The 15,351-nt window shown below is 42.2% G+C and overlaps 1 protein-coding gene across 2 annotated transcripts in view; it reads left to right on the forward strand.

The window, feature by feature from the left end:
• TCEA1 (transcription elongation factor A1) overlaps positions 1-15,351 on the forward strand; it is a 65,174-nt gene that overhangs the window by 23,441 nt on the left and 26,382 nt on the right. For both annotated transcript variants that reach the window (XM_062188495.1, XM_062188493.1), the window contains exon 3: positions 13,113-13,218. In XM_062188495.1, coding sequence (XP_062044479.1) covers positions 13,113-13,218 — 106 coding nt within the window. The remainder of the gene's footprint in view (positions 1-13,112; positions 13,219-15,351) is intronic.

Below are 15,351 nucleotides of genomic sequence, written 5' to 3' on the forward strand. Positions count from 1 at the left end.
TGGCTTTGCTACTAAATTCTACAAAACACTTAAAGAGGAATTAACTACAGTGCTTTTTAAAAATTTTTTTTATTTTTATTTTTTTTGACAGAGTTATACAGTGAGAGAGAGAGACAGAAAGGTCTTCCTTCCATTGGTTCACCCCCCAAATGGCCGCTGCACCGGTCCGAAACCAGGAGCCAGGTGCTTCCTCTTAGTCTCCCACGCAGGTGCAGGGCCCAAGCACTTGAGCCGTCCTCTGCTGCCTTCCTGGGCCACAGCAGAGAGCTGGACTGGAAGAGGAGCAACTAGGACAGAATCCGGCGCGCCCCAACTGGGACTAGAACCTGGGGTGCCGGTGCTGCAGGCGGAGTATTAGCCAAGTAAGCCGCGGCGCCAGCCTACAGTGCTTTTTAAACTACCTCTTAAAACTGCTTTAGCTGTATTCTACAGATTGAATTGTTTTTATTTTCATTTTTTCAAGAAATTTTAAGGGGGCCAGCACTGTGTTGTAGTAGGTTAAGCATCCGCCTGCAGTGCTGGCATCCCATATGGGCACCAGTTTAAGTCCTGGTTGCTCCAGTTCTGATCCAGCTCTCTGGTATGGCCTGGGAAAGCAGTAGAAGATGGCCAAAGTACTTGAGTCTCTGCACCCATGTGGGTGACCCAGAAGAAACTTCTGGCTCCTGGCTTTGGATCTGCCCAGCTCTGGCCATTGCAGCCATTTGAGGAAAGAACCAGCAGATGGAAGACCTCTCTCTGATTCTCCCTCTCTGTCTGTAACTATGCCTCTCAAGTAAATAAATAAATGTTTAAAACATTTTTGTATTTCGTTTTTAAGTTCAATGACTCATTTCTTATTTAGTATCTTGTTTTTCAATTTCCATGTGTTTATATATTTTCTGTTGATTTTGGGTTTTATTCTTTTTTTTTTTTTCTGAGAAGATACATGATATGACTTCAGTTTTTTAAAAAATGTACTGAGACTTGCTGTGTGGCTGGATATATGGACTGTCCTAAAAGATATTCCGTGTATTGATAATAAGAATGTGTATTCCTATAGTTGTTGGGTGAATTGTTTTGTAAATGCCTGTTAAGTCCATTTACTCTAAAACTTGGCTTAATGCTGATGCATCTTTGTTAATATTCTGTCTGGATGATCTGTCAGTTGATGACAGTGGGATGTTTGAGTGTATCTCTCCCTTTTTTTTTTTTTTTTTTTTGACAGGCAGAGTGGACAGTGAGAGAGAGACAGAGAGAAAGGTCTTCCTTTTTGCCGTTGGTTCACCCTCCAATGGCCGCCGAGGTTGGCGTGCCACACTGATCCGATAGCAGGAGCCAGGTGCTTCTCCTGGTCTCCCATGGGGTGCAAGGCCCAAGCACTTGGGCCATCCTCCACTGCACTCCCGGGCCGTAGCAGAGAGCTGGCCTGGAAGAGGGGCAACCAGGACAGGGTCAGTGCCCCGACCGGGACTAGAACCCGGTGTGCCGACGCCACAAGGTGGAGGGTTAGCCTATTGAGCTGCGGTGCCGGCTGTATCTCTCCCTTTGAATCTAATATTTGCTTTATATATCTGCTAGTCTTGTATATCTTCCTGCTGAATTGATCTTCTTATCAGTATATATAATGCTCTTCTTTGTTTCTTTTTACGTTTTTAGGTTTAATGTCTTTTATGTGAGCATATTTACTATACCTCATTTTTGGCTTTTGTTTGCATGGTATATCTTTTTATTTTGAAACTTTTATTTAGTAAATATAAATTTCCAAAGTACAGTTTATGGATTACAATGGCTTTTTCCCCCCAATAACTTCCCTCCTACCCACACCCCTCCCTTCTCCCACTCCCTCTCCCATTCCATTCACATCAAGATTCATTTTCAATTATCTTTATATACAGAAGATCGATTTGGTATATATTAAGTAAAGATTTCATCAGTTTGCACCCACACAGAACATAAAGTGTGAAATACTGTTTCAGTACTAGTTATGGCATTAATGCACATTGGACAACACATTAAGGACAGAGATCCTACATGAGGAGTAAGTACACAGTGATTCCTGTTGTTGACTTAACAATTTGACACTCTTGTTTATGGCGTCAGTAACCTCCCTAGGCTCTAGTCATGAGTTGCCAAGGCTATGGAAGCCTTTTGAGTTCGTGGACTTCGATCTTATTTAGACAAGGTCATAGTGAAAGTGGAAGTTCTCTCCTCTCTTCAGAGAAAGGTACCTCCTTCTTTGATGGCCCCGTTCTTTCCACTGGGATTTCACTCACAGAGATCTTTCATTTAGGTAATTTTTTTTTGCCAGAGTGTCTTGGCTTTCCATGCCTAAAATGCTCTCATGGGCTCTTCAGCCAGATCCGAATGCCTTAAGGGCTGATTCTGAGGCCAGAGTGCTGTTTAGGGCATCTGCCATTCTATGAATCTGCTGTGTCTCCTGCTTCCCATGTTGCATCGTTCTCTCCCTTTTTGATTCTGTCAGTTAGTATTAGCAGACACTAGTCTTGTTTGTGTGATCCCTTTGACTCTTAGACCTATCAGTGTGATCAATTGTGAACTGAAATTGATCACTTGGGCTAGAGAGATGGCATTGGTACATGCCACCTTGATAGGATTGAATTGGAATCCCCTGGCACATTTCTAACTCCACCATTTGGGGTAAGTCCGATTGAGCATGTCCCAAATTGTACTTCTCATCCCTCTCTTATTCCCACTCTTACATTTAACAGGGATCACTTTTCAGTTAAATTTAAACACCTAAGAATAATTGTGTGTTAATTACAGAGTTCAACCAATAGTATTAACTAGAACAAAAAAAATACTAAAAGGGAAAAAGTATTAAATTTGACAAAAACAGTCAGGACAAGGGCTGATCAAGTCACTGTTTCTCATAGTGTCCATTTCACTTCAACAGGTTTCCTTTTTTGTGCTTGGTTAGTTGCCAGCGATCAGGGAGAACATATGATATTTGTCCCTTTGGGACTGGCTTAATTCACTCAGCATGATGTTTTCCAGATTCCTCCATCTTGTTGCAAATGACCGGATTTCATTGTTTTTGACTGCTGTCTAGTATTCTATACAGTATTCTATACAGTCTACTGTTGATGGGCATTTGGGTTGATTCCAGGTCTTAGCTATTGAGAATTGAGCTGCAATAAACATTAAGGTGCAGACAACTTTTTGTTTGCCACTTTAATTTCCTTTGGGTAAATTCCAAGGAGTGGGATGGCTGGGTTGAATGGTAGGGTTATATTCAGGTTTCTGAGGAATCTCCAGACTGACTTCCATAGTGGCTTGACCAGTTTGCATTCCCACTGTTGGTGGGAATGCATGGTATATCTTTTTCCAGACCTTTATTTTCAGTCTCTGCTCTGTGTACCTTGCTTGTGAAGTGAGTTCCTTTTAGGCAGCATATAGTTAAGTCTTTTTTTTAATCCATTTAGCCAAGCTATTTCTTTTGACTAGGAATTTAATCCTTTTATAATCAAGGTTAATATTGTTAAGAACTGATTCCTGCCATTTTGTTGATTGGATACTGATTGTAAGTGCTGTGTTAAGAATTTTGTTTTGTCATGTGTTTTGTTTTCTTTCTTTCTTTCTTTCTTTTTTTTCTTTCTTTTTTTTTTTTTTTTTTTTTGACAGGCAGAGTTAGAGAGACAGAGAGAAATGTCTTCCCTTTCGTTGGTTCACCCCCCAAATGGCTGCTACGGCCGGCACGCAGCGCAGATCTGAAGCCGGGAGCCAGGTGCTTCCTCCTGGTCTCCCATGTTGGGTACAGGGGCCCAAGCACTTGGGCCATCCTTCATTGCCTTCCTGGGCCACAGTAGAGAGCTGGACTGGAAGAGGAGCAACCAGGACAGAATTCGGTACTCCAACTAGGATTAGAACCTGGGGTGCCGGCGCCGCAGGCGGAGGATTAGCCTAGTTTGCCACGGCGCTGGCCGTGTCATGTGTTTTCATGATTACTTCTAATGTAGGACACCCTTCAGGATTCCATGTAAAGCTGGTCTGATGATAATGAATTCTGTCAGTTTTTGCCTGACTGGAAATACTTTATCTCTCCCTTACTTTTAAAGGATAGATTGGCTGGATAAAATATTTTTGGCTGGAAGTTGTTTCTTTTCATAACTTGAATATATCTTTCCCCTCTCTTCTGACCTGTAGGACTTTTTGCTGAGAAGTCTTCTGTTAGTTTAATGGATTTTCCTTTATGTGTAACTTAAATGTTTTTCCCATCACTATCTTTAGGATTCTTTCCTTATCCTTAACTTTTTGCAATTTCACTATATGGCTTAGAGAAGATTTTTTATTTATTTATTTATTTTTATTTATTTATTGTCTAATTGGGGTCTTTTGAGCTTCCCTGGATGTCTGTGTCTCTTTCAAGATTTGAAAAATTTTCAACTATAATTTCAGTAGGTTCCCAATGCCTTTTTCTTTCTGTGATGCTGGGGCATATAGCACCAAAAGTCCTATTCACAGCACTGGGGGATGTTAAGGGGACCTTGCTGTAGTCCTAACGGTTGAATACAAGTTTTGCTGGGGATTGTGCACTTGCAGTTGTGGGTCTGGAGCAGTGAAATGCAAGTAGGTTCTTCCCTAGGTGCCACAGGGTAGGTTCCAGTGACTCTAAGGAATCTGGTGCTAATAGTCACAGTTCTGGAGCTACAGGATGCAGTGGAGTCTTTACCTAGGTCTCAGAAGGCAAATGCCTGTCATACTGGGTAATTGTGGACTGGCAACCACCAGCCTGAAGCAGAGTAAGGCATCAGGACCCTCCAGATCCATAGGTGAATGTGGGATTACTTCAGGGGTTATAACATCAACACTGACAGTCCCAGAGCTGCAGGGCATAGAGAAGACTGTCCCCAGGGCATAGAAAGGTGCCACTAGGAGGGACTGGCACTGTGGCGTGGCAGGTGAAGCTACCACTTGCGGTACCGGCATCCCACATCCCAGCTGTCCCACTTCTGATCCAGCTCTCTGCTATGGCCTGGGAAAGTGGTGGAGGATGTCTCAAGTCCTCGGGCCCCTGCACCCATGTGGGAGACCCCGGAAGAAACCCCTGACTCCTGGCTTTGGATTGGCCCAGTTCTGGCCATTGCAGCCATATAGAGAGTGAACCAGTGGATGGAAGGCCTCTCTCTCTGTCTCTGCATCTCTGTGACTCTGCCTTTCAAATAAATAAATAAATCTTAAAAAAAAAAAAAAAAAGATGACATTAGAGCTTGTATCCTGGCCACCTAGCACTCTGTGCTGAGAGCTGAAGAAAGGAACTTCCTCAGGCCTGATCCTCTGGGATTATGTGTGGACTGCTGCTAGTGCTGGGCTGGAGGAGATGAGGGGAACTTCTTAGATTGCACAGAGTCAGTGAATGTAGCTCTGGGGCTTGTGACCACATCAAAGGGACCTGCCCTCTACCCTGGAAAGTGTCCTTGCTCTGGCTCTGGGGACTTCTGATAGTAACTTCTGGTCAGAGGCTGCCTGCTGTCCCCTAAAAGAGAAAAGAGTTCAACTACTGCTGGAACACAGTAGCTTGGGTGTAGTTTATTGAAGGCAGAGGGAAGCCATGTGGGTCCCTTTTTTGAAGCAAAGTAGTTGCTCAAACCCCAGTCAGTTTTCTCGATTGGATTTAAATTCAGTGAGGAGTGTGGAATTCCAAGAGTTAGGGCTGCTGGTCTGCTGTATTGGGGGGCCATGGCAATTTCCAATTTTCCTGGCTAGCTGATGTCCCCTTTGGCTAGGGAGCTTGGAGAGCTGGGATAGGTGTTGTGTGCTTTCTTCCTCTTTGCCTCTGCTGCTTTTGGATTCCTTGTGCTGTTTGCAGTTCCATCATTAAAAAAATTTTTTTGAAAGGCAGAGTTGGGGATAGGGAGTGACCTCCATCTGCTGATTCACTCCTTAAATGGCCACAACCTGGAACTCTGTCTGGGTCTCTCACATGGGTAGCCAGGGGCCAAGTCACTCAGGCTATCTTCTGCTATTCTCCTAGGTGCATTAGCAGGGAGCTGGATTGGAAGTACAGCAGCTGGGTCTCAAACCCACACTCACAGGGGATGCTGGCGTCACAGGTGGTATCTCAACCTGCTGTGCCACAATGTTGGCTCCCCCATCACTTCTTTACTGAAGTTTTCTCTAAGTCTGCTGGAAACATGGTTCTTCCTTTTTCTTACACATTTTGTGATTAAGTTGTAATTACATTTGTTTATGGGTACAACATATTTTAAGACTTTGTAACTTAAAAAATTTTGTTTGTTAGAGAGACAAAGAGAAAGAGATCTTGGTCTGCTTGTTCACTTCCCATATGGTCACAACATCATATTGGGCTAAGCTGAAGCTGGGAACCTGGAACTCAGACCAGGTCTCTCACATGTGTGGCAGAGACACAAGGACTTGAGCTATCACTTGCTGTCTCTCAGGAGTGCTCATTAGCAGGAAACTGGATCAGAAGTGGAACCAGTACTCAAATTATGCACTCTGATATGGGATGTATGCATCTTAGCTGCTGTGCCAAATACCTACCCCTTATAACATTCTTTAACTGCATTATTGAGGAATAATTTACATACCATGCAATTCATACATTTGAAGTGTATAATTCAGTGGTATTTAGCATAGAATTTTGCTTCCATTACCACAATTTGAGTATTTTCATCATCCCATAAAGAACTACCAGACCTTTTAGCAGTCATTTGTCATATCTCCCCAGTTTGGACCTCTCTTTCCACCCTAGAATACATAAATAGAATCATATAACATGTGACCTTTTGTGTTTGGCATCTTAGCATAATATTTTCAAGATTTGTCCTTTTTTTTTTTTTTTTTCTTTTTGACAGGCAGAGTGGACAGTGAGAGGGGAGACAGAGAAAGGTCTTCCTTTGCCGTTGGTTCACCCTCCAGTGGCTGCCGTGGCTGGCGCGCTGCGGCTGGCACACCACGCTGATCTGAAGGCAGGAGCCAGGTGCTTCTCCTGGTCTCCCGTGGGGTGCAGGGCCCAAGCACTTGGGCCATCCTCCACTGCATTCCTGGGCCATAGCAGAGAGCTGGCCTGGAAGAGGGGCAACCGGGACAGAATCCGGTGCCCCGACCAGGACTAGAACCTGGTGTGCCAGCGCCACAGGTGGAGGATTAGCCTATTGAGCCACAGCGCTGGCCTATGTCCATGTTTTAATATATACCCTTTTTTATGGCCAGCTAATTCCATTGTGTGAATATGCTACATTTTGCTTATTGGTTTACCAGTTGATGGAATTTGGATTATTTCTCCCCTTTTTGGTTTTTATGAATCATGACAGTATGTATGTTCATGTTCAAATTTCTGTGAACATATGTTTTTGTGCTCTTAGATAGATGATACTTAGAAGTTGAATTTCTGAGTCATGTGGTAACTCTGTGTTTAACATTTTGAGGTCCTGCCAGACTGTTTCTCAAGTGATTACACCATTTTACATTCCCAGCAGTAATAAATGATGACTCTGTAGTTTCTCTGCATCCATGCCAGTAGTTGTTATTATTATCTGTCTATAATTATAGCCATTCTGGTGGGTGTGAAGTGGTATTTCCTTGTGGATCATGATGATTTCCATTTCCCTAATGATTAGTGATGTCAAGCATTTTTTCATGTGTTGACCATCTGTATTTATATCTTATTGAAGAAGTGCCCATCCAGATTCTTTGCCCATTTTTAAATCAAGTTGCCTTTTTATTACTGAGTTGTAAAGGTTCTTTATATAGTTTAGGTAAAAGTTCCTTGTCAGGTACAAGATTTACAAATATTATCTCCAATTATATTCTATGCATTATCTTTTTACTTTTTTTGGTGTTTTTGAACACAGTTTTTGTTTTGATGTAGTCTGAATTATCTTTCTTTTCTTTGGTTGCTTATGCTTTAGGTATAATATTTAAGATTATTGCTGTGGGAGGGGAAGTGCTTGACTTTGTTGTTAAGATGTCACTTGGGACACCTTGCATCCCATATTGAAATACGTGGGTTTGAGGTCTGGCTTCATTTTCTGTCCCAGTTGCCTGCTGATGTACACCCTGGAAAGCAGCAGGTGACAGCTCAAGTGGTCCAGTCCTTGCCACCCATGTAGGGGACCTGGATTACATTCCTGGTACCCAGCTTTGTCCTTAGCCTAGTCCCAGCCGATGAGAGTGTTTAGGGATTGGACCAGTAGATGGGAGCTCTCTATCTTTTCTTGATCTATCTCTCTCTTATCTGTCTCTTGGTCTCTCATGTAAAATTTTTTAGAAAAGCAACCGGTGCTTGATGGTTAATCCAAGGTCGTGAAGATTTTTCTTGTATTCCTTTTGTGTTAATCTTTTGTGGTGTAAGGAGGAGGCCCAACTTTTTTTTTTTTTTTTTTTTTTTTTTTTTTTTGACAGGCAGAGTTAGACAGTGAGAGAGAGAGACAGAGAGTTATAGACAGTGAGAGAGAGACACAGAAAAAGGTCTTCCTACCATTGGTTCACTCCCCTAATGGCCACCATTGCCGGTGCTGCGCCGATCTGAAGCCAGGAGCCGGGTGTTTCCTCCCGGTCTCCCATGCAGGTGCAGGGACCCAAGCACTTGGGCCATCCTCCACTGCCCTCCCGGGACACAGCAGAGAGCTTGACTGGAAGAGGAGCAATCAGGACTAGTACCCAGCGCCCCGACCGGGATAGAACCCGGGGTGCTGGTGCCGAAGGCAGAGGATTAGCCAAGTGAGCCACGGCGCTAGACCAACTTTGTTCTTTTACAAATGGGTATCTAGTTGTTCTAGCACCATTTGTTTAAAAAAATATTCTTTTCTTCAGTGAATTGTCTTGCCATCTTTGTCTAAAATCAATTGACCAAGAATGTAGGGGTTTATTTTTGGAGTCTTAAATCTATTGCATTGATCTATATGACTTTCCTATGCCAGTACTACACTGTCTTAATTACTGTAGCTTTCTGTATGTTTTGAAATTGGAAGTTGTGAGTCCTCCAAATTTGTTTTTTTTTTCTTTGTCAAAATTATTTTAGCTATTTGTGGTCCCTTGCATTTCTGTATGAACTTCAGGGTAAGCTTGTCAGTGTGTGCACAAGAGATTGATGGGATTCTGGCATGGATTGCATTGAATCTTTATTCTGACATTAATGCGATCTTTTTTTAAGGTCTGTTTATTTGAAAGGCAGAGTGACAGAGGGAGAGGCAGAAGAGAGAGGGATCCCTTGTCTACTGGTTAATTTCCTAAATGGCTGCAAGAGCTGAGGGTGGGCCAGACAGAAGCCAGGAACCAGGAACTGAACTCCATCTAGGTCACCTACTTGGGTAGCTGGAGCCCAAGTACTTGGGCCATCTTCTTGTGCCTTAGGAGGCAAACCAGCAGGGAGTTGCATCAGAAGGCAAAGTAGCCAGGACTCCAATCAGCACTCTGGCATGGGATGCAGCGTTGCAAGTGGTGGCTTAACCTACTGCATCACAGTGTGGTCCCAGTATTGAAATCTTAACATTTAAGGCTTCCAGAGTGTTGGATGCGGGATGTGTTTTATTTGTTCAAGTTATATTTTAATTTCTTTCAATGATGTTTTATGTTAGCTGTATGTTTCTTTGTTATTTTTTTTTTTAAAGATTTTATTTGAGAGGTAGAGTTACAGACAGTGAGGGGGACACAGAGAGAGGTCTTTCATCAGCTGGTTCTCTCCCCAAATGGCTGCAATGGCTGGAGCTGGGCTGATCCGAAGTCAGGAGCCAGGAGCTTCTTCCGGATCTTCCATGTGGAAGTAGGGGTCCAAGTGGTTGGCCCAACTTTTACTGCTTTCCCAGGCTGTCAGCAGAGAGCTGGATCGGAAGAAGAGCAGCTGGGACTTGAATGGGCACCCATATGGGATGCCAGTGCCACAGGTGAATTAACTTACTGTGCCACAGGGCCATTTGTTATTTTTTTTCTTAATTTCTTTTTTTTGTATTTTAAAGAGTTAGAAGAGAGGCACACATACACCCAGAGATCTTGCATCTACTGGTTCAATCCCCAAATGGCCACAATGATCAGACTGTCTGGGCCATCTGTTGCTGCTGTCCCAGACACATTAGCAGGGAGCTGGGTCAGAAGTGGAGCAGCCAGGCCGGCACCACGGCTCAATAGGCTAATCCTCCACCTGCGGCGCTGGCACACCGGATTCTAGTCCTGGTCGGGGCGCCAGATTCTGTCCCTGTTGCCCCTCTTCCAGGCTAGCTCTCTGCTGTGGCCCGGGAGTGCAGTGGAGGATGGCCCAAGTGCTTGGGCCCTGCACCCATGGGAGACCAGGATAAGCACCTGGCTCCTGCCTTCAGATCAGCACGGTGCACTGGCCGCGGCAGCCATTGGAGGGTGAACCAACGGCAAAGGAAGACCTTTCTCTCTCTCTCTCTCACTGTCCACTCTGCCTGTCAAAAAATAAAAATTAAAAAAAAAAAAAAAAAAAGTGGAGCAGCCAGGACTCGAACCAGCCCCTATATGAAATGCCTGTGTTGCAGGCAGAGGCTTAACTACCGTGCCACAATGCTGGCCCCTGTATGTTGTTTTTATACTTTTGTATGTATTTTAAGGAAGCTGCGTAGTAGCTATACGTTTTTGGTTGTTTTTTAACCTTTGTGTGGCTGCCTTCAGATCATTCTGGCAAAAATCCCTGAGTGATTATGAAGGAGATTTTTGTTCTGGAGCTTATCACTCTACTTGTTTCCTGTGCTGTTAACGGTGTCTCTTGGTCTCAGAACTCATTCCTTTTTGCTTTATCAGTATGCATTTGCCTCCCCCAGTCTGCTCAATATGTTGCATTTTCTAAGGTAAGGATGGGGAAACTTTTTTCTGCCAAGAGTCATTTGAATATTTATAACATTTTTTGTGGACCATATAAAATTATCAAATTAAAAATTAGCCTGCTATAGGCATACTGAATGTCGAGTTCCACCTGTGATTGCCTGGGTAGGGCTAGACTAAATGATTTTGTGGGCCTTATGGCTGGACATTCTCTACCCCTGCAAAGTAATTCCTTTCCAAGTATCTATCTGAGGTTCTATAGAAACCATTAGCAAAGATACTTATTTTCTCTGCTGGAGTTTCACAGTGTGTAGTTTATCTAAAAACTTTTATTAGTCCTGCAGTGAAGAAAGCTGTTTTTTAAAGATTTATTTATTTAAAAAGGCAAGCTTATATAGAGAGAAGGAGTTATTTTCCATTTGTTGGTTCACTCCTAGATGGCTACAACAGCTAGGTCTCCCATGTGGATGCAAGGGTCTAAGCACATGGACCATCTTCTGCAGAGACAGAGAAAAAGAGAAAACTTCCATCCACTGGTTCACTCCTCAGATATGTCCACAACAGCTAGGGCTGGGCCAGGCTGAAACCAGGAACCTGAACTCCATCTTGGTGTAGGGTTCCAAGCACTTGGGCTGTATTTGCTGGTTTCCCAGGCACATTAGCAGGAAGCTGGACTGGAAGTGGAGCATCCAGAACATGAACTGGTGATGATTTACCTGCTGTTCCACAACTCTGGCCACAATCATTGACTTTTTAATAATAACAGCCTGTGTTAATAAAGGTAGCCACCTTACTGCACACAGTTGATCCATTTTCTCCTTGTACCTTTGCTCTCCTGCAAGCCTCTCCTAAAATGGCATTTTCTTTTAGAAACTTACGTTGTTGACCCCAAATATTTTTGGGGTTTAGAATTATGGGACTCCTATTATCTTCTGCTATTAAACCTGACCCGTCCTGCTAAGTTTCCCAAGCAGTATAATGTAAGACACACCAGAAAATTATGTATTCTAAATTCTTGCCCAATACTTGTCTTTGTATTGAGTTATTTAAAAGGAAACCTGAACTACCTATTTTTTTTTTTTTACCTTGAAACTTACAGCAGGGTTCCTCTCTCTCTCTCTCTCTTTATTTTTTAGCACTAAGAATTCCTTTAGTTGTTTTTTTTCCCATATACCTTATGTTTTGAAAGATTGTCTATTAACAGCCTAAAGTTACTAAATAATTTATCATTTTATTTGTCAGCTGTAATTGCACTATCATTGCTTATATGTTCTTTGAACACAGTTCAAAAATCATTGATGTGCAGGAAAGGGTATACACCTTATAAGCAGAGAAAGCTAGATTAAAATCCTAGCCTTGCCAATTAGTCATGGTATAATATTGGGCAGGTTATTTATTAATCATTGAATCACTTCATCTTTAAAAATAAGTAGAGTGAGGGGCTGATGTTGTGGCACAGCAGGTTATGCTGCCTGCCTCCTGCAGTGCTTGTGTCCCATGAGCACTGGTTTGAGTCCTACCTGCTCTACTTCTGATCCAGCCCCCTGCTAATGTGCCTGGGAAAGCAGCAGCAGAAGGCCCATGTGCTTGGGCCCCTCCCACACACGTGGGAGTCTTGGGTGGAGTTTCTGGCTCCTGGCTTCCACCTGGACTAGCCCCAGTCATTGCAGCCATATGGGGTATGAACCAGCAGATGGACGGTATCTATTTCTCTCTCTCTCCTCTCATTGTACTGCTGCCTTTCAAATAAATAAATAAATCTTAAAAATAAAAATGAGAGTTATTTCAACTTTGAAGTGTTGTTAGGAAGATTAATGAATGTGGATGCTCCAGATATCCTGGACATATAATATTATCACACGTTAAATTTTATCTATATCCTCTGAAGTTCATTTTAATATCTATGATTATATGCCAGCTACAAGCCAAAAAATATGTCTTTTAAACCTCTGTAGGTAGTACTTTATGTTTAGATAGACTCATTACAAGTTGTGCTCTACAAAATTACGTATATAGAAGAATGTCTAAAAACAAAAGGTACATATATTAGTCATTATTTCAGCCTGCTTTATGTACATGTACATTTTACATTTTGTCCTTCTTTGTGGAAAGACTGATTTCATTTCAGGAGTTAAATAGCCTCATTATGGTAGCAAATCATATTTGCAGGTCTCTGTAATAACAACATTGATGTTTAAATTGAAAAGATATGTATCTTAAGTCTATGATGTTGTAAGAATTCAAATAATTGAAGAGTTGTTGTTCTGAAATGGAAACAGGAATCTGGGAACGAAGAAAATATGGGTAGAATACTGAATTGCATGAAATAAAATTGGTGTACAATTTTTTGTCGTTGCCTTGCCTTGCAGTCCACAAGAATTGGAATGTCAGTTAACGCTATTCGCAAGCAAAGTACAGATGAAGAAGTTACATCTTTAGCAAAGTCTCTCATCAAATCCTGGAAAAAGCTATTAGGTATAGTTTATCTTCTCATTCATATATTTATGATCTGGTTTATTTTCATGGTTGTTGTACTGATTTGCTCTATGAATCTAGGTGTACATACCTCATAAGAGGGGTGATGGCAGGTTAGTTTTCACTTTTTAGACCAGTCAGAGTTTGCTTTCTTGCCTTCTGACACGCATAACTAGATAAATTCTTTATGAAAAAGAGTTTTTCCCCCAGGGAAAGTTGGTGCATACTAAAAAAAAAAAATGCACGCATACACATTTATGTTATGTGTATGTGTATGGGTGTGTGTGTGTGTGTAACTGATACAGTAATTATCCATATTTATGGGAAATGGTAACATTTCAGTATGTGTGTATAATGTAATTGGTAATTGGCATGTCCATCACCCCAGACATTTTTTATTTGTGTTAGAACATTCACATCCTCTCTGTTAGCTATTTTGTTGTTAACCATAGTTTTCCCACTGAGTTATAGAACAATTTCAGATATTCCTCCTAGCTACCTGCACTCCTGTGCCCATAATTATCCTCTTTCTGCCTCTCCTTCTGTCACACTTTTCCTAGGCTCTGCTTACCACTGTTGTCTCTCTGTGAAGTCAACATTTTTTCTTCTGCATATGAAAGCGTGCAATATTGTTCTTTCTATGCCTTATTTTACTTAACATAATATCCTCTAATTCCATCCATATTGGTTCAAATGACAGAATTTCAGTCTTTGGTATAACTGAGTAGTATTCCATTATGTGTATATGGTGCCTTTTCTTTATCCATTCACCTGTTGTTGGGCATCTAGGTTGACTCCGTATCTTAGCTATTGTGAATAGTGCTGCAATAAACACTCAAGTACAGCTATTTCTTTTATATACTATTGTCAGTTCCTTTGGATTTATACCCAAAAGTGGATTTGCTTGATCATATAGTAGTTATATTTCTAGTTTTTTGAGGAACCTACATATTGTTTTCCATAACAGCTGTACTAATTTACATTCCCATCAACAGTCTATAAAGATTCTCTTTTCTTCACATCCTTGTCAGTGTTTGTCATTTTTTTCCCTTTTTGATAATAGCCATTCTCATGAGGTGGGATGATACCTCATTATGTGGGTTTTTTAAAAATTTGAGAGGCAGAGAAATGGAGCACTCCCATCCACTGGTTCACTCCCCAAATATCCAAAAAAATTGAGGTAGGATGCCAGGAGCTGGGAACTCAATCTGGGTCTCCCGCTTGAGTGGCAGGAAGTCAATTCTATCACCACTGCCTCCCAGTGTCTGCATTGTGTGGAAGCTGGAGCCGAGAATCAAACTCGGGCACTCTCTTGTGGGATATGGCTATTTTTAAACACGCAACTAAATGCTGGCTTACTGATTGTGGTTTTGATTTACATTTCACTGATGGTTAGTGATGTTGAGTATCTTTCATGTGCTTGTTGGCCATTTGTGTATCCTCTTTTGGAAAATGTCTATTCATATTATTTCCTGTTTTTTTTTAATAGGATTATTCAATTTTTTGTTGCTGTTGACTTGTTTGAGGACCTTATCTATTCTGAATATTAATTCCTTGTAGGATGAGTAGTTTGCAAGTATTTTTCTCCTGTTCTGTTGGTTGTCTCTGTGTTAATTATTTTTGTCTTTGGTTGTACATACTTTTTTTTCCCTAAGATTTATTTATTTATTTATTTATTATTATTTTTTTGACAGGCAGAGTGGACAGAGAGAGAGAGACAGAGAGAAAGGTCTTCCTTTGCCTTTGGTTCACCTTCCAATGGCCGCTGCGGCCGGCGCACCGCGCTAATCCAAAGGCAGGAGCCAGGTGCTTATCCTGGTCTCCCATGGGTGCAGGGCCCAAGCACTTGGGCCATCCTCCACTGCACTCCCGGGCCACAGCAGAGAACTGGCCTGGAAGAGGGGCAACCGGGGCAGAATCCTGTGCCCTGACTGGGACTAGAACCCGGTGTGCCGGCGCCGCAAGGTGGAGGATTAGCCTATTGAGCCACGGCGCCGGCAAGATTTAGTTATTTATTTTAAAGGCAGAGTTACAGAGAGAAAGGGAGAGGCAGAGAGAGAAAGATCTTACATCTACTGGTTTACACCCTAAATTACTACATTGACTAGGGCTTGGCCAGGCTGAAGCCAGGAG

Source organism: Lepus europaeus, chromosome 4 (genome assembly GCF_033115175.1).
Source record: "Lepus europaeus isolate LE1 chromosome 4, mLepTim1.pri, whole genome shotgun sequence".
Taxonomy (NCBI): Eukaryota; Metazoa; Chordata; class Mammalia; order Lagomorpha; family Leporidae; genus Lepus; species Lepus europaeus.